The sequence below is a fragment of the Peromyscus maniculatus genome, chromosome 17, assembly GCF_049852395.1.
Source record: "Peromyscus maniculatus bairdii isolate BWxNUB_F1_BW_parent chromosome 17, HU_Pman_BW_mat_3.1, whole genome shotgun sequence".
NCBI classification, from domain to species: domain Eukaryota; kingdom Metazoa; phylum Chordata; class Mammalia; order Rodentia; family Cricetidae; genus Peromyscus; species Peromyscus maniculatus.
The window spans coordinates 7,094,314-7,114,330 of NC_134868.1; the positions used below are offsets into that span (position 1 = coordinate 7,094,314).

General features: G+C 40.1%; 1 protein-coding gene across 11 annotated transcripts in view; it reads left to right on the top strand.

Annotated features, from left to right (window-relative positions):
* Positions 1-20,017, top strand: part of Psd3 (pleckstrin and Sec7 domain containing 3) — a 539,468-nt gene that overhangs the window by 417,444 nt on the left and 102,007 nt on the right. For all 11 annotated transcript variants that reach the window (XM_076553255.1, XM_076553257.1, XM_076553256.1 and 8 more), the window contains one exon: positions 17,459-17,502. In XM_076553255.1, coding sequence (XP_076409370.1) covers positions 17,459-17,502 — 44 coding nt within the window. The remainder of the gene's footprint in view (positions 1-17,458; positions 17,503-20,017) is intronic.

A 20,017-nucleotide genomic window follows, 5' to 3' on the forward strand; every position in this document is an offset into this window, starting at 1 on the left:
CGGTTCACCTGAAGGGCTCACTTTTCATCTGATTATGCAGTTTTTTTCTTTATTTGAGGAAAATGTTAAAAGGCTTCTGGAAGGATTACTTATTGCCTTAAATTTTATTGAATATATCATTAAAGATTTCTTTAAACATTTTAAGTGAAGAAAATGGAATTTTCTAATCTTTGTACATCATGTTGTCACAGTCTGAGGCAAATGATTTCATCTCCCCAAACAATTTCTGTGTGTTGTTTTCTGTAGAACTCGCTACTCTTTGTGGCCCTCCCATACCCCTAAAAAGTGATTAAATCATCTTCTTCTGAACAATATGACTTTGCCTTTTGCCAGATAATGTTAATATCAAATTTTGAAACAGATCAAATGGAGAGGATATTTAATGTTAATGTGTTTAAGAAGAGTTCTTATACATTTATGGAAACTAGCATTCATAATTAGACAGTCTCATTTAAACCTGGCTTTGCATTCAGCCATTTGCCTCATCTGATACTGAGGGGTCACCATTAAGCCTCCTGGCCATTAGGTGGCACTATAGACCTTCCTGCTACCAGCGCCAACTAGCTGTTGTGCCTTAAACAAAAATAACAATTTGGAATCAATTTTGGATATTGACTCTTAACTTTTGTGTCTTTTTTTATTCGGTTAATTCATACTGTCCATTTATGTGTTTATCATGGTACTGGGATATTGAATGAACTCCAGGTTTCATGATACTTGGCAATGACTCTACCATCATCTACATGGCCATCCCAGATCATGCTAATTCAAACTTCACTTCTACCAAACATTTCCACATTCCCTTCTCTTTATCAAGTTATATATAAAATATAAATTACCTGAGTATTTCTTAATTTTCAACTTGCTTAGTTTGATTAAGAACGTAAAAAATAAAAATAAAGTATATGAAAGCTGGTTTCATACTTGAATTTGTTTTATTGTGCCCATCTCTTACCAAACTACTATATCTTTATCTCGGCAAAATCTCTGCCTGGCTGTGTCATTCTTTATGATGTTGCAGAGGGTAAAAATAATATGCATAGGTGGATCCCTGAGACACCTTGTTGGGGGAACAACATCACACTAAGAATTCTCTCATTCGTGGTTGTGTGAACTTAAAATGAACTGTTTAAAGAGTCTTTAATTTGATAAAGTAGCAAAGAAACTTGTTCCCTTCTCATAAAACGTATGGTACTTTGGGTGGTACAAAGTGAAAACATGAACCATCTGCTTTGTGGGCCAAGGTGCTGGCCAGGCCTCGTGTGGATTTTACTCATTAATTATCACTGTTCATCTTCCCAAGTGTTTTCTCTCTGAGTAAATATCAACCTGTAAATTGCAGGACTTGCAATATCCTTTTTCTGAGCAAGGTTAAGTCTTGTCATTTTGATGGACTTACACTTTTAAAGACCAAGCTAGCTTTCAGGAAGTTGAGTTTTATCGCATTTTAGAAAAATCTCAGTCTAGGAAATGCTAACTGTAAACATGTGAGAGAGAAATGGAAGTGCTTTGCTGCAAAGCACTGCTTTGGGAATGCCTAATTCATTGCTTTGGAAAACATGTTGCAATAATATTGAAAGGCACCATCAACTCTATTCCCTTCATTCTGCAAAGGCTTTGATTGCTCTTTCTTTAGCAGTGTTAGGTAAATGCTAATCATTTCTCCCTCTGTGAGTCAGAGCTACACAAAGGAACCTGGAGAAGTCTTTACAATGCCCCTTTGCAACCTCACATTCTAGTGGGAGCTTTGCAGGCTGATGTCATGTTTTTTCCCTAGATCATTTTTCTTTAGACAAAAGGCTAAATATGGGAAGGAGATTCTGATCAAATAGGTCATTCCCGTCTGCCTGTTTAAAAATGTATGTCTCATGTAATACAAAGGAAATACCTTCTCAACTGAAACTGCCCTTGCCTATATATAATATATAAATATAAAAAATAACAAAATAGTATATATTTAAACTCTGAAGTTGAAGCAGAACATCTTTCAAACCCTATGAATTCACCTGTTAATTCAAAGTTTTTGGAGATATAAGATACAGATTGTTATACCACAATAGTAAGAATATCATAGATGTTAGTTAAAACCCTGACACTGTGAATCTGGGAAGAGTGCAAAGATTAAGACAATTTTATCCCAAAGCTCTTTTTTTTTTTAAATGATGGCTCCATCATCTTTACACTATGCTTCCTGTGTTCTAGGAAGTTAACATTTTTGTTGTAGGTCTTGCTGTTTTGCTACTCTACCATACTCTCGTGAGTATATGAATGTTGTTGTTCCTTTTGCTCTGTGCCCAGGGAAGACCTTATGAGGACACCCAGCTCCCTCAGCCTGCCCCACAGCTTGTGTCATTACCAGCACCTATGTGGCGGCCTCAGGACTCGAGTCAGACTTGTTCAAAAACAGAAACTTGTCTGCCTTTGGTTCTATTTCTGAGTTTCCAAAGCTAGCAAAGTGGCTCGGTTTTGTTGTTGAGGGTTTTGTTTGGGCCCCAGATGCCCAGCTTGGTGCTCTGAATTTTGTACGTCCTGCAGTGCTTTCATGTGAGTTAGCACCTTTGCCTCTGGGCTGTACAATTGACTATTTAGGAGTAAGTGTTGAACAAACCATCCTACGGCCTGGGTGACACCTGCTGACTCTTGAACATAATTAAAAGCAGATCCTCCACCATCACAGCTTGATCCGTTTTCCCTTGAGAAAGGGGCATGTGGTGGTGTGTTCCTTTGGAGTGTCTCTAAAAGAACTCTCAATGCCAACCTGTGCTCTTGTTCTGCTGTTCCCACGAGTGGATTGTGTGCTCACCTCCATGTGGCGTGGACACTGGCAGAAGAATCGCCAGTCTGTGCAGTCACGCTCGTCAACCTACTGTTCCTGCTCATGTCAGAATCGAGGGAAGGGCAAAGGACAATCTGTGATAAGAGTGAAGAGAGGAAAGAGGACGTACCTTTAAAGGTTAATCGTTGAAAATCAGGGCAGCAAGAAGGGAAATGTATGAGGACTCACATCCTCTAGTATAATGCCTTTCCTTCAGAGCAACCTGCTAGATGGTGCCTGGCTGGCTCGGCATTCAAGCAGTATATACATCTATAGTTGTTCCAGGGGCAATTTTAGAAAAAAAATTGTTCACTCATAGTGAAGCAGAAATTGAGTAGCTGAGTAAGAAGGCTTTCTCCTCACTTTATCATGAAGTTACTCTGCTGTCACTAATTGTTATTATTTTGAATTTTGCATTATCATTCCAGTAGGTCAGTTTTTTAATTTCTTTCTAAAAACCCAGTTTACCCCCTCCTAATGGACACCTCTTCAAATGCATGATCTTCTGATTTCAGTTTAATTTGATTTGGGCAGTAGATTCTTTGGTATACTTCATGTCAGAATTTTATGAAAATTATTGAGTAGGGTCCTTTTTTTCTTATGCCAGTTCTTTTTCATGATCTGTGGTTGCTTGTCCCTTCCAGTTTGGTTTTGGGAAATGAAATGCTACTCACAATGATGCATACACATCAGTATGCTACTTGCCAGACTCTACTGTTGTAAGCCAAATAATGCTATTTAGCCATCCAGATAATCTCATCTGCTGATTCAGGGCTCATTTACTAGACCTCTGTGTTCACAGTAAGCACTGAGAGTCCCATCCTGGAGCCCTGCCGCTCAGGACGGAGGAGTCAGTCCCTGGCATGTGCTTCACTGCAGTTACCTACTAAGATCTCCAGCATAAGCAAACCTGGTACATTGGCTTTCCTACCTAAGTGGATGCTTTAATTGTTATGTTGTCGAGAACAGGACTGTTTAGCCCTGTCTGCCTTCCAGCTCTTGGTCCTTCTGATATCCTGAGTGATAGGGTTATATGTGTGTGTGTCACCATGACCTGCAAGAAAGTAGCTATTTACTGACATGAGAGGCATAAAGACAAAGAAAATCCCGAATTATTTATGTTGATTTATGTCACTGTTCTTCACTCTTATCATGACTGGTTAGTGTTTTGAAGGGCTTTTTGTATGCTTCACTAACCCCATGCTGTGTTTTTTAGGACACAAATGATATTTTTATTCAGCCAAAATTAGTTTAAGAGAACAATGCCTTTTTCTTTTTGTGCCTTGAAAAACTCCACTGACACTTGAGGGAGGCAATCATAGATCTTGAAGGACGGGACAAATGAGAGGATGCTCTTAAGAGGTCAAAACATTGGAAAGCTGAAAAGCAGGTGGTAGTCTTACCTTCTAGTCCCCAGGAAGTAGCTGAAGCACAGGAACCTACAGCCCTGCAAATCAAGTCGGGAGAGTGAGCAAAACACAGCCAGTCCCCAGGATGAAGACCCTGGCCACCTCCCAGGGCAGCTGGTCAAAGCAGGAGACACCTCTTTCTAAAAGCTCTAGACTTAGAAATGCTAAATGCCTTCCCCTACCTAGTGTGGCCAGTGACCCCCTGAGTTTCCTACTCATCTTCCACACTGAGTTAACCAGGGGCTTTGGGCATAAATCAGGCCCATTTTGAGGCCCACAGTGAGATTCCCCAAAGGGAAAATAGCAGTGATAAGTGAGATGTCAAAATATTTCACAAAAGGAATCTCAGCCCTCTCTCCTCCCTCAGGTATATTTTCTCAGAAGTAAAAAAGAAGACCAGTATCCAGTAAACAGGAAGTTGAATAGCCCAGCAGGAGGGGAAACTCCAGGAACATGATAAAGGGAAGCCCTGGACCACATCTGTGTAGGAGATGCAAACAGCATTTAAGACAGGGAGAGTGGGAGATTCTGGCCGTAGCACTGACAGAATGTCTGGCGTGGGGCTCTGCAGCAGTGGAGATTGGAAATTTGGTAGGAGATCGCGGAGCTGAATTAGAGATAGGTTCCTTGAAAACTCATTTAATGCAACCAGCGAAGTGAGATTTGATTGGCCCTATGGTAAACACAAAACCTACTTTTTAAAAGTGTTATACTGTACCACATTGCTTAGGTATGATTTCTGTCCATCTTGTCATTGTAACACAGGCCTGAAAATCCAAATTGTGAGCGGATATATTTCTAATACTTAGAGGACATGATTCTAATAATTAGGGAAGAAGAGAAGTATATGTATATATTTATATATAATTTGTTTTGATGGACTGGTGGTAATAAGTGCTGTGTTCTTTTATTGTAAAAAAAAAAAATACTTCTATCTTAACAACAACAACAACAACAACAACAAAAAACCTGACAATTCTGTGTAGTTCCTGAAATTTTCTTTTGAAAATTTTCTTGTTTATGAAATCTAAGTGCCTAGTATCCACTAGATTTGGTGATTTAACCCAGCTATATTGATTGTTTTGAATAAAATCTGTTTCCATTTAGATTTGTCTTCATTGCTTTTTCTAATGTGTGGAAATGACAGGGAGCAGATGCCAGGCCTGGTGTTCCTTCTACTGTTACCGTCCTCTGGGGTTGTTTTTTAGAAGCCATTTATTAAAATGGGCTCAGCTTGTTGCCCAGAAAAAGTTTCTTTAATAACTGTGCAGATTAATTTTATGATCATCTCCATAATCATTAAATATAATTGATCATTTTTTATGTATTTAAAAATATAATTACAAGGTCTTTTGAAATTTATGTGTCCCTTATATTTCAGATTGTGAAAGGGTTCTTTCTTAGGACTTCTGCCTGATCTACCACACAAATGATCTAACAGCAGATCATAGCAAGTGCTGTCTAGAATCCTCTCTGAAAATGGAGGTTAGGGTTGTAGTTTTCAAGCAAGGATTAGCTGTCCAAATGAAGAGCATCTTTAGATAAATAGCACTCCAGAGAATCAGGGGTAAGCATGAGAAATGGGTTCAAGAAATGGCTATAATCACAATGGATGTGGAGCTTGTGAAGAGCTGCGTGTGCTAAAGAATGTCTTAGAAGTCAGCCTTCCACTCATTGTCGCTAAGACTGTAAATGCATGCAATTTTATTTTAGTCTCTCAGGCTGCAAAGTTTTCTACATAAATCACATTCACATAAGGCTTCGAGACACTTGTGTCTAACATCTCTAATGAGGTGAGGAAAGATGAGAGTACTTTGATATGTTCCTGTCATTCTACCTATATTTCAGTCAACTGAAAGAGAATGCCTCTTCTCCCTGGGCTGCATACCTTCTTCTGGAGAACATGTTGATATCGTCATGGCAACTCCCTTTGGGGGAATGGTATAAAGAGAATGTAAAATACTCAACTAAAAAGGAGCCTGGGGTCTGAGTCCTGTGCTCAAGTCCCTACTACCAGAAGGTTGCCAGATTTAACCAGTGTGGCTACAAAGTAGCCAGATAAATTTAGGTTATTTTAGATAACAATTTTTCCTATGTCTGATATAAAATTTGGGGGCATACTTATACTGAAAAGACTCATTAAGTTTAAATTTAATCAGATATCCTGCTTTTGGTCAGGCATTCAACGTCCAGCTCTCCAGCTTCCAGATTAGTGAAGTCCAATAATCACATTTACTTCATAATTTACAGGCTTGAATCTAGCTTTGCTGATTTCTAGGCCAGTAAACCTGTATTTATGACCCACCATCATACTTTCATACTTGTGGTATTAAGCATCATTATTAATGAAGGCCTTGTTTTCTCAAGGATTTTAAAACACACTGGCTTCAAGATGATTTATGAAGTATTGTCAGGACTAAAAGTAGACAGCATCCACAGACTTTAAAATCTAATGTCATTTAGTTAACTATATTTTAGTTAAGTGATGTATGTGTGGTATGTTAGACATTTAACAGTACAGAAGATTATATATATATATATATAAAATCTTCCCCACCTCATCTCCAAGGATAATCACTGGTGACATTGTGGTGATTTGTTGTCATTGTTTTGTGTCTGTATAGATCCATACTTTCCCATAAAATGGAAACAGACCATAGGCTATTTATTTTTAACAATATATTCTGGTATATTTACTAAAACTGTATTTAACTAAGTCTTGGTGGGAAACATTGTATTTCTGGAGTTGCTGTTGGAACAGTTTGTCTACTCATTCAAACAATTATGCTTTGATTGTGCAGAGATGGGCCGCCCTTCTCTCATAATTTAGGGGGGGAGCCTGACACACCCCCATTCTGCCACTGCTGTCACCCAGCCCCAGTTACATCTCTTACCTGAACCCTGGCAGCCTCATGACTCTCCCTCGCCTTCTGCCAACTCAGAAGCTGGGATTCCTTTAAAATCATGAATCACAGCAGGCCACTCATCTGTTTAGGATAATCCACTGTTTACCCAGCTTGCATAGAATAGACATCTAGTTGTTTCTAGCTAAAAACCCCCCGGGGCCTGCTTGTCTGTTTTCTTCCATGCCAAGGTTTCCACACCCAAGGCCCACTGCCTCCTCCCTCATCTCCTCTGTGTCTGTCTGGAGCTTTCCCGCTCAGTTATTCCTACAGCAGCTCCTCCCTTTCTTCCAGACTGTATCCTGCATGTTGGGTTGTGTTTTCCTCTTCCTTGCAGAATGACATTCGCTGGCCATCTCGTCTAAAACGATCCTTACAATAATTAACTGATAAGCCACCAGAGCTACCAAAATTATTTCTACCTTTTTGTTTATTTTTTTTAATTTTCTGTTTTAACCTCTCTGAAATTAAATATTTTGTGCTAACCTCTGGACATAGTATTTGTTAACTGAATATGTAAATAAATGAGTGGCTTTAAGAAAAGATTAATGTATACTGTTAGATGGGTAATCCGGGTATGGCGGCATAAACTGGTAATCCCACCTCCTTGGGATTACATTCTCCACCTTACTTTTTCAGACAAGATCTCTCACTGAACCTGAAACTTGGTTGATTTGGCCAAAATGGCTGTGCATCAAGGGGTCCTTCTGTCTCTTCCCACCCAGCACTGAGAATGTGGGCATATTGCAGTTGACTTTAAAAATGGCACTGTATCTGAACTCAGCTCCTTATGCTTGCATGCCAAGCACTTTACTGGCTGAGCCATTTCCCCGGCTTCAGTGTGGGAGTTTTAGTGGACAGAGGTGAAGAGGACTGTAAGATGGAGATCTACTAGACAACAGAAGAGAGTTCAAGAATAGCGTGGGCGCCTTAGTGGTACCTTGTCCTAAAATAAGAAAGGGAAAGTGGAGGCAAGGGTATGGCTCAGTGGAAGAGTCTGTGGCTAGCCTGGGTATAGCCCTATGTTTAATCCCAGTCTCAAAACAAAACCAAAACTGTACAACTGTCACACAATGATAATCCTATTACACGCAGCTACAAGACATCTCCTTTGATGTTTTAATACTGTGTAGTATACTATGTACTATACTATGGAAATGTATTATATACTGTACTATAAAAAGGTATTCTGTTGAGTACATAGTCGCTCCTCAACTGTTCCCTGTCATGTCTTTGTTGTGTGTGGTATTTGCTGTCACCATTGTGTGACATTGGACAGATGACTTAATCTATGTAGACATTAGTTACATTCTTTCTCATACAAGAGTAACATCTCATACAATTGACATGTATGTCAGTCAGGCTAAGTGAAAGTAAGACATGTAAAGTCTCATTGACAGTCATTGTGTGGGGGGGATAGCACCTATTGTGAAATGGCTAGATCATCCAAAAGTACCAGGTGAAACATCAGCTGCTCAGAAGTTTGAATCTAAATCATAAATCAGGAATGTCGCTGTATCTATTCATTCTTACTGTTTATTCTTGATAGTTTTCTAATCAACTCCATCTACTAAAAGTTTCAGAGCTGGACCTGGGAAGACGACTCAGCCACTAAAGTGCTTGTTGTCCAAGCATGAGGAACTGAGTTCAGATCCCAAGCACTCATTTAGAAAGCCAGGTGCAGCATGTCCACATTCTCGGTGCTGGGTAGGAAGAGACTGGAGGATTCCTGAGCTTGTTACACTATCAGCTGAACATCAGGTTCAGTGAGAAATCATGTCTCAAAAACTAAGGTGCAGAGTAATTTAAAAGGATGCCCTATATCAACCCCTGGCGTCCAACACACACACACACACACACACACACACACACACACACACACACACACACACAGAGAGAGAGAGAGAGAGAGAGAGAGAGAGAGAGAGAGAGAGAGAGAGAGAGAGAGAGAGAGAGAGAGAGACTAATAAATAATACATAAATCAGGGTTTCAAAAGTTACATGTTTTATAGATTTCTCTGGGCCACACTAGGTTTTGTGGCATATTTCTGTGTATATCTACAATTGAACATGTGCCAGTTTTGAATAATTTCTTCTGCTTTACCTATGAAAAGAAAGCAAGAGCCCAGAACAGTGGTGCTGCCTTCCTCCAAAGCTAAGATAGACGATGTGTGAGGACTAACTCCTGCTCTGTCTCAGCTTTTCCCTCCTGGTGTGGCTCCCTCAGCTTCCTGACTCCTGTGTGTCCTATAGATACTGGAGTTACAATGCTTATATTTTAGAGTGCTGAACTGGCATTTGGACCTGATGTCAAATCAATTCATGAGCACGTGTCTACAGTTTTAGTGAGAGAATTGATTGGAAGGGGATATGGAAGAATTTTTTGGAGTTGGTGTTTATGTTCTGTAACTTAATTGGAATATGAATGCACTTGTCAGAATGTATTTAAAGGTACATTTAAGATTCAGAGTTCACTTTGTATCAATTATATCTGAAACAACTCTAAGCAAACGCTGAAGAATTAATATAATGCCGGAGTGTGTAGAAGTGCAGTGTGCTGATATCCACCATGTGCTTTTTTAATGGTGTTGCTTTGAAACAAGATCATACATATCCCGTGGTGGCCTTGTGCTTGCCATGTAACTTGGCCAGCCTTGGGCTCCTGATCCTCCTACTTCTAGTACTAGGATTGCAGGAATTCTCCCTGCCATGCCTGGCTACTATGTACCTTTAAATACACTGAGAAAAAAAGACAGAATGATAAAATGGTAGGGCAAATGCATAGGTCATAATTAGGTGTTAAGACAAATAACATAAATTCATTGTAAGTACAATTGAAGGGTATATCTGTTACAATATATAATTCTCTCAATTTATAAACACTTAGCCGGGTGGTGGTAGTGCATGCCTTTAATCCCAGCACTTGGGAGGCAGAGGCAGGCGGATCTCTGTGAGTTCGAGGCCAACCTGGGCTACAGAGTGAGTTCCAGGAAAGGCACAAAGCTACACAGAGAAACGCTGTCTCGAAAAACAAAACAAAACAAAATTTATAAACACTTAAAATGCTGTAGTACAATTACAGGGGAAACAAGGGTATTTTACTCATAGGAATCTAATCCATAGAAGTAAAAACTTTAAACAATAATAAAATAGATAATATGCATCAATTAATTTTTGAGGTCCATACTTGGGATTTGGGATTAGATAGTAATGCTTCCAGTTAAGAATGACAAAAAAAAAAAAATTAGTGGGGAATGGAAGGAAAGGGATGTGGGCAAGCCCTGGGAAAAGAGCTGATTTCTGTGTATGTTCCAAGTAAAATCATAGGCTGAGAGAACTGAAGGGAGCCAAGAAAGGTAGCTGTATGCAAGCCTCTCAGATGGCATATAAGGCCAAGGTTTTAGCTAGCTTTCCAATATTGCTGTGACCGAAATACCTACAAAAACCATGTAAAGAACAGGAGTCTTTGGCTCACAGGTGTGTAGGGTTCAGTCCACGGATACCCGTTAACCTGTGCAGAACGTTATGTGGAGTATCTTCTTCACCCCATGGCATGCAGGAAGGAGAGAGAGGGAAATACAGGGGAGTCAGAACAAGGTATAATCTCCATGCACAGCTGCCTCAAGTTATCTCTTCCTGGCAAGTAGGCTCCGTCTCCCACTTTTCACCACCTCCGTTAATATCAACATGTTATGAATCCACCAAGAGATTAATCCAAGGGCTGGAGAAATGGCACACATGAGGACCTGAGTTTGAATCCCTAAAGCCCACGTAGAAGCTGACTATGGGGGTCCACATCTGTAACTACCAACACTTTCGAATGGGGTGGAAGTAGGTGGATCCTTGGAGATCACTGGCCCATAAGCCCACCTTAACTGATGAACTCCAGGTTCACTGAAAGACAGTGTTTCAAAAAATGATGGAGAAAAATGGAAAAAGACACTGGATGTTGATCACTAGTCTCCATGAACACCCACATGCATAGGCACACGTGTACACACACACACACACACACACACACACAGAGGCACACACACACAGTGGGGAGCAGTCAATTCAGTTATTAGGTCAGAGTATTATAATCTAAGTTGTCTCTGGAAAGCCTGTTACAGACACAATCAGAAACGGTTGACAATCAAGATTAACTATTAGGTAAATTAAATTATCTGTTTTCGGTAGATAATTGAAAAGCATGTGTCCTACTTCTGCCTCTCATGTGCTTAGCTGCTTTTCTCTGGATCTCTTTTCAATGAATTTTTCTTTACATAAATAAAACAATGTCATTTATTAAATCCAGTGTGTGAAAGTGTCTTGTATGTTGTATGTGGGAAGAAGTAAGTTAATAGAGTCTGTCAGGTGACTAATTCTCAGCTAGGTGAAGTCAGCCAGGGTTAGCAGCAATTTTGTATTCCTTATGTAAGAGACCCTTGAAGGCAGAATAAGGAGATTCATCCGTACCTGGCATGATGCCTTCATAGTCTTTACAAAGTGCTCAAAATGTTTATTACATGATGAGTTGTATATTAGTATACCTCATATTCATTCCCATTAAGGTAGGGCTTCTACATTTTTCTATTTCCAGTGTGGATCTGTGATGATATGTCCATTTCTGGCTAGATATCCCTGTGGCTGCTATTCTGGTTTGTACATGCACCACAGCACAAAGTTAAGTTAATTGCCCAGGACATAGATTTTGGCTTTGTTTACCTGATGGCTTGATCCAAAAATTGAATCTAATTGTAGATATGGAAAAACACAAGCCAGATTTAGGCATGCATTTGTTACCTTGAATATTAGCCAAAGAGAGAAGTGCCCACTAGACTGGTTTTGATCTTCTTTAAAGTGTCATGCCCTTTATACTTAGGTGAATTCCAGTGGAGTCTGGGATATGGATATTTATCATGAGCCAGTCTCGTTTCATTGTGCACTGAAGAATATTCTCTGTAAACGGATCCATCGTGAATGTCTGGAGGCTAAGGTTTCAGTTTCTCCATTTTCACCTCTATCTGACGGTTACCTTCAGCCACCTAAAAAAACAAAAGTCAAAACTCTCATCAATCACAGCATTTCATACATTGCACAGATGTAAGAAGTCTATACAGGTGATGGAGTGCAAAAAAGGAATCAATTACAAATGCTAGTGAGGCAAGGGATAGTGTCGCTCTTTGATATAAAGGCATAGAAGATCAGAACACATGTGGATCATTGGCCTTAATATATTTTGAGATTTTTCTATGAAATTTGACATTCGTCTGGTAACTAAAGTTAAACTTTAAATTTAAGCTAAGTCTTCCCCCTTCCTCTGCTTTCTCCTCTACTTTTTTTCCTCCCCTCCTAAGGATTTCAGTCCTTAGGTAAGATGGCTTCTGATGGGACAACACTCCTTCTCTTACCTTCTGAGTGCTGGGATTACAGGTGTTTGCCACTGTGTCCAGCAAGCATGTCTTTCTCAAATTTGCTATTCTCTGATACCACTGCCAAAGTGGGCATATTTAATTCTACACTTAAAAATCAACTTAATTCTAAATGAGTGCATGAGCCACTATTGCGTTTGGGAAACAGAACCATGGCCTTGATGGTGGTGGCACAATTTTGGTGGTATAAATTCCACAGTGATCAGTATCAGTTTCACTAAAAATGGAAGCTGTGCAACATCTTCCATGATTTTCATAATTATTCAGGATCCACAGAGGAGAAACCATCATTGGAATTTAGAGATGCTTTAACTAAAATACATGTGTTCTGTCAACTACACAAAATGTGCTTCTGGAGAAACAGAGAGAGACTTCTGATTATACAATGTGGTAATGGGAAAAGATTGCGGAGCCTGTGTGGGCTGCCAGGGAGGTGCTAAGCTTTGAATAAAATGGCACTTTATCATCTTCGAGAAGCAATCAGAAGTGAGGAACAAGGACTTAAAAGTAAATTTAGACCGAATTCCCATATTTTCTGTAATGTAAGTATTTGCTTTCTCAGTCTTAAAATTAATCATCTTCACACTTGAAGAAGCACCTGTCCAGTTCAGTGTCGGTGGTTCCCGGGATGAGTTGCAGGGATGGTGGTTAGAGACCAGATTTTTAAGCTTAGAGAACGGTGACTTTTAACATCATGTCTGGATGGCATTTGAAATATTTGCTGATAATTCATACAGAATCCTCCAGGAGAGTTCTGGAGCTCTGGGCTAGGGTCCAAAATTTTAAATTCTCTTCATTTGTAAAAGTTAACTTGACAAATTTTGGTGTATACTCTCATACTTTCAGATGACATCCATAAAGGGAAAGATACTTTTATCTAGCGGCTGACTTGGAAATACTTCTGAAAGTTGCTTTTATTAAGTTATCTGCCTTTCATTTATACCCTAGTGCATTGGTTTTCTGCGGCTGCTGTAACAAATGGCCACAAATGCATTGTATTTAAAAAGTGCAGAAATACTTCCTTTCGAAGTTTTGGAGACTGGAACTGTGAGATTCATGTGAAGATGGGGCTGCATTTTTTCTGAAAAATCCAAGGAGAATCTGCTGCTAGCCTCTTCCAGCTGTGGGGGTTGCCTACTGGCTCATGACTGCATCGCTCCACCGTCCTTGTTCCCTTTTCTTTGGCCCTCTCTTTGCTTCTTTCAATTGCCCTCAGCCTTCTTGTAAAGATACTTCCGATTACATTTCGAGCCCACCCACAGACTTTCCCCATCACAAACCCTTTAAATTTGATCTAAAGATTTTTTTAAACCATATAAGGAAATATTCAGAGATTTTAAGAATTAGGACATAGGCATCTTTGGGTGGTATGTTATTCAGCCTCCATAGCAGGCATCACCTCGCTGTGTACATCCATAGGGGTGGGTCCTGTGGTACTTTTTTTCCCACTTAACCCCAGCTGTCAATCTAAGGGGAAGTAGACAGCCTGCCAGGACAGTACTAACCCACAAACCCTGATGTCTTGGCTAAGCTAGATAATTTATCTCTAGCTATGTGAAGGGTTAGCAACCCACACCATGCCTGTGTCGGGGGTAGAAGGAGAGAGAGAATAGTCCAAAGATCAAGGCTGGGTGTCTTCTTCAGGCATTCTCCATCTTATTTACTGAATATGGAGCTCACTGATTCAGCTGGACCAGAGAATAGGAATCTTTCTCACAGTTACTGGAGTTATAGATACATGCTGCCATTCATGGCATTTTTTAAAAAATATACGTGCTAAGGATATTAACTGGTGTCTCGCATGTGTGCATGGCATGCACTTTATTAACTGAGCCATCTTCCCAGGTCCAGGGGTTATTTTGTTGAGCTGTACCTGCACCTCCAGGTTTCTCCACTCACATGGCCAGTACATTTGATTATAAGTGGACAGAGAGTACAGGTCATTTTAGCAAGCTTGTCCTCACTGACAAAGGTACTTGAAGCATGTGTCCTAGCAACAGTGACTCTTCTGTGAAGCTTATCTTTTAAGAATAGAATCTTCCAGTGCTCTGCATTATTTGAATCCATCTAAAAGAAGCACAAGCCTTTTTACCTTTCCCCATAATCCTTAATTTAGGGCAGGAACATATAGGGCTGTCAAGTTTAGGATTAGCAAGAAAAAAAGCAATTAATTGATAGTAAATGTAAGTAGAAAACTGGGGGTGATGATAGCTAGAACGGTCCTAGATTCAACCCAGTACCAAAAACAAACAACAGAGTAGAAGAGGAAGAATGAATGCTGTTTCAGAGTTACATTTGTGAGAAATGTCTGCAGGGTGTTAGATTTCACCTTCCTCATCCTGTGTAAGGTAGGGCTTGCTCCTTTCAGCTCCGAAGTTCCATTTGTGCTGATTCTCTCCTATCAGAAAGGAGGAGGAAATAGGAACCTTGACAAATGCCTCTTAGAGAAGATGGCAGGAGGTTGAGGAGGACGGCGAACAGAATCAGACAGAGGTGGTGAATATCCAGTGGCATTAATTTGTGCCATCGCTTAACTCCTTTCTTCTGGTACTGCTGAATGGGTCACAAACAGATTCCGAATATTGCTGGGCCCAGGAACTAGTCTATAGTCACTAGACCGGGACTGCCCTTTCCTAACAGATGGCCAGTACTGCTCGGGAATGGCCTGGTCCAGAACCTCGTTGTCTAGGAAATGGACAGTAAACCAGAAAATAGGTAACTAAACCACAATGAGAATGTTGTCTCGGGACTTTAACAGCTGGAACTAAAAGAAAAAGTCCTTTTTTCTCACTAGAAACACAATGGGTTTGGATGTGCACAGAGAACCATTGTTATGGAGTAGAGAAATAATCCTTGGGGATGTTTGGTGTAGAAAGAGGAGGGAAAGAAAGAAAAGATAGAGAGTTTTCTGCATCTCTGAGTCTAGTTCTATCCATTTATAATTTGGCTACATAAACTAATAGCTCACCCTTGCCTTTAACGTACCCTTTGGGTATTTGACATTGAAGCTAAGGGAACTCTTGGGTTAGGGATGTGATGTAGCTCAGATAATCAGGTGCCTACCTAACATGCAAAATACCCTGAATTGAATCCAGAATTCCACATTAAAAGGGCAGGTGGGTAATAAATGCCTCTTTTCCCAGTACACAAGAGGCAGAAATGGGAAGTAGAGAAGTTCAAGATCATTCTCGGCTATGAAGTGAGGTGGAGATCAACTTGAGCTACAGGAGACCTGCCTCAAAAAAGCGAAGGAAATCTTAGTTCTTACATGGCATGTTAGTGTGGATTGGCAGAGTTACCTGGTTTTGCTTTTCATGTGCAACAGAAAGACAATAAAAGAAGTTGATAACATAGATTGGGTATCCCTTGTCTGAAGTGCTTGGCTCCAAAAATGTTTCAGACTTTTGCCTTGGAGTATTTGCATATAAAATTTGCATAATCAGTGTTTGCATATCTTACATATTATCTTGGGAAGGAACCCAATCTGACTAAGAAAGTCATTGGGGAGGGGAGTAGACATTATATGCACTGTCTGAAGGCAAGCTTACATGGGACTTAGAATAGTTTTGTTCATACTTTTTTTTTTTTTTTTTTTTTTTACCGTTTTGAGACAGTCTCACTATAGAGCTCAGGTTGACCCCAAATTGTTATAAGCCCAGGCTTATCTCAACTTATGATCTGCCTGTTTCAGCCTCCCTTGTGCTAGGCTTGCAGGTGTGTACTACCTCACCTGGTTTAAAACAAAATTTCATGATGTGGAATTTTCCATTTGTTGGCATTGTGTTAGGGTTTTAAAACCTTCACATTTGGAGCTATTATGGTTTATTGGGGGTGGGGTGTTTTATTAAAGAGCTACATTGGTTACTTTTCTTATCATTTTGACAAAATCTGTAGTTTCAATATATGTCTACTAAATTTGGAAGCACTTTGATAAGAAGGGAATTTGCTATGGGAATACAGTCTTTTTGCTGATATGTACACACTCAACCTTCTGAAGCCTACCTTCCTCATCTGGTGAGTGGTTGAGTGGCATCTGACCCTCCTTTTCTGTCACAGAGTAGATAGTCTTTGCTGAACATTCAAGCCCTAAGAGATCTGAGACTTTATTAGAAAAGTTTTAGTATCGAAGTTTTATTATTTTTTCTGTATTATTTTCTACCATAGCTTTACATCTTAGAAATGCATTTGTCATTTCTTTATTTTATCTTATTCTAAATTAAAGTATTTTTCTGGGTAGATGCTGTAGATGAGCAAATTGATCACAAGGGCTTTATATGGAATACTGGTTCTGGGAGGGCCAGGAAAGCTGTCTTAGCTGGTATGATTATGTCTGTTTTACCAAGCCCTTTGGGAAGCTTTCTGTCTCATTCTTCATCACTTACTGTACCTATATATTGAGGTAGCACTCACTGAACTGGAGAGAGAATTATGACCTTAGAATAATAAACTTAAACTATCCCAGATACATTTCCATATCTGGCTTAAGGCCTCTTGCATGTGACTCTTTAGGTAGCATAAGAGCAATCACGTTTCTTCCATTATTGAAGAGTTGGACTGCTCTTAAAGTCCATATTAATGAAGTTGTCGGAGCATATTTTAAATGAACGAAATAGAATGCCCTGCTTGAGTTCAATCATAGCCTAATTCTACTGTACCAAGACACAATGTACAGTACTGTGTGCTATTTATAAAAGGCAGTTTTTACTTAATGCGTGTTTCTTTGTTTCATAAAATGCTCATTTGCCTCCCCTGTGAATTCTTCAGCTTCTAGAGACCAATCAGTTAAGATATTCTGACTGTGAAGGCATGAGGAAGTTGCTCAACATTTACTGAAGCCTTTGACTTTGCTCCTTTACTGAATTCAGCATATGGAACAGAATAAAAACATTAATTTGATCTTATTTCCTCTGTTTACAGGCCCTGTACAACTCAATCAAGAATGAGAAGCTTGAATGGGCAGTGTGAGTATGCTAAATAGCAGCTTTTTAATCATGTGATTTTTTTCTTACTACCTTTCTTTATGCCTTGGAGCTGATTTTAGAGAGTAAAGTGTGCATAGCCAGTTCTTATTTTATGTCCGTTGTCTTTCCTGCTGATAGGAAACCTGAGTATGCCCTGAGAACTGTTATTGTTGGTGGTGGTAGTGTTTGTTAGAGTTCCGCTTTAACCTGTGAGCAAGTACTCACCTTATCAGGAGTCTTTGAAAATGGCATCCGAAAAGAAAATCTTTTGGCAAAATTGTGTTTATACCAAAACCTAAAATACATGGTGCATGCACCATCTACTTACTTGAATTCTCCTCTTGCTGTCATCGGAGATCAAGGGTGGCCAATCTTGTTCCTTATGACACTAGTGTACTGTGACATGTGTCCATATTAATGAAAAGAGAGAAAAGATTCTGTGGGTAGATAAGTTTAAGAAATGACTAAGTAAAGCCAGCCATTTGTTTTAAACTTCAAATTTAGAACATTACATATTATTAATAATCTCTAAATCCATTACATATGTTTAACAATCTCTAAAAGAAAAAAAATAAAATTCCTGAATCTACTTGACAGTAAGATGTACTGTTTCAGGGTATATGCTTTAGGAAATGCTGTTTAGATAAACTATACTTAGCTTCATACAAATAATACTTTCTTGTAAATTTTCACTAGTATACAATTGAAATTTTTTAAAGAATTATTAAGTTTGCTATTGAATGGCTTAGCTGGAGAGAGAGTACCAACTTCTACAAGTTGTCCTCTGAGCACCACATGTACCATGACAGGCCAGTGCCCAGGCATCCTCCCCCAGGGAACGCCCCTGCCCCCGACACACACAGTGAGTTTTTAACATCAGTACCACTTGAATTATTCCATTAATTACCAGACCGTATATTGCTGTTGTAAGTGACTCCGTTTGGGAATTTAGTATTTGCAAATGTAATCACTTGTATTCTGTTTATACATGATAAACCTCACTTAAAAGCAACATATCATTTCAAGGAGTTCTTGTAACATTCTCAACAACCATGATGAAGAGCACTTGCTGTTCCTGCAGAGAACAGAGTTCAGCTCCCAGCACTCTCATGGTAGTTCACAACCATAGCTCCAGTTCCTGGAAATCCTACACCCTTTTCTGACCTCCAGGCATCCTCCTTAGGAAACCACATTGCTGAGTCAGATCTGAGTTTCCTCTGCAGGAGACCACCTTGGTTGTGTCTCGGGTGACTTTTTCGGGAAAGCTCGGTTTCTCTCCTATTCCTCTCTTTTGTATCCCTCATCCGAATGCTTGGGTGTATACTACTGGTTTATGTTTTATAAAAAATAGAAGGAAGACACTGTGGCCATTGATTATGTTTTAACCTCCTTCTATAAAACAGAGAAGTTGGATAGAATCATCACACACACCTTTCCAGGTCTGGTATCCTGTTTTTGAATTTTACTTTATATCAGCGTCTCCTAGGCCCATTTCCTGTGTAAAGAACAGTGTTGTGTAGAGTGGGCTGTAAACAAAGGGCAGGCAATGGGGGTGGAAGAAGCCGCGTGGAGAAAGTCAAGGCGTCTGTCCTGGTGTGCTTTCTGTCGCTGTGGTAAAACACCACAGGCACAATCAACGTGACTTGGGAAGGTTTGTTTCAGGTTAGTCTGTAGTACTGCTGAACAGCTACCGGAACTAGTGATTGTGGAACACACTTCAGAAAGCAGTTCCCTACCTCAGCTTTATGGGATCCACTGGACCACACTGTTTTTTCCTTAATAAATCTGTTGCCCTGCATGTACATTTGCATCACAGTGCCCTCCCTCTCTTTATAACTCTCTCTGACTCCTTTTCCACTTCTTAGCCATGTCTGTTGAACTGCCCTAAGTTCAACCCAGCATGATCGTTGGTCTCATTCATTCCTTAAACTTTATCTGCCAACTCTATACAAAGGCTCCCTCAATGGAAATAAGAGGGAAGAGGGATTCTAGGAGCAAGGGGCATCAAGATCATGATGGGGAGACCTACAGAGACAACCCGAACCAAGCTAATGGGAACTCGTGAACTTTAAACCCACAGCTGTGGAGCATGCATGGGACTGGACTAGGCCCTCTGCATAAGCAAGAAAGCTGTGTAGCTTGATCTGCTTAAGGGCCCCCCTGGTAGTGGGATCAGGATCCCTCCCTGGCGCATGAACTGGCTTTTTAGATCCCATTACCTGTGGTGGGACACCTTGCATAGCCTTGATGCAGGGAGGAAGGGCTTGGCCCTGCCTCAACTGAATGTATCAGACTTTGTTGACTCTTCATGGGAGGCTTTACCATTTCGGAGGAGGGAATGGGGGAGGGGGCTGGGCTGGGGAGGAAGCGGGAGGGGGCTGAGGGGGGGATCTGTGGATGGTATGTAAAATGAATAAAAATTTTCTTAATTAAAAAAAAACAGATATGACATGCAGTGCTGCCCACTTGTCTAAGTTTCAGTTACCTTTCCATTCTGCTGCGGGACTTTGGGCCA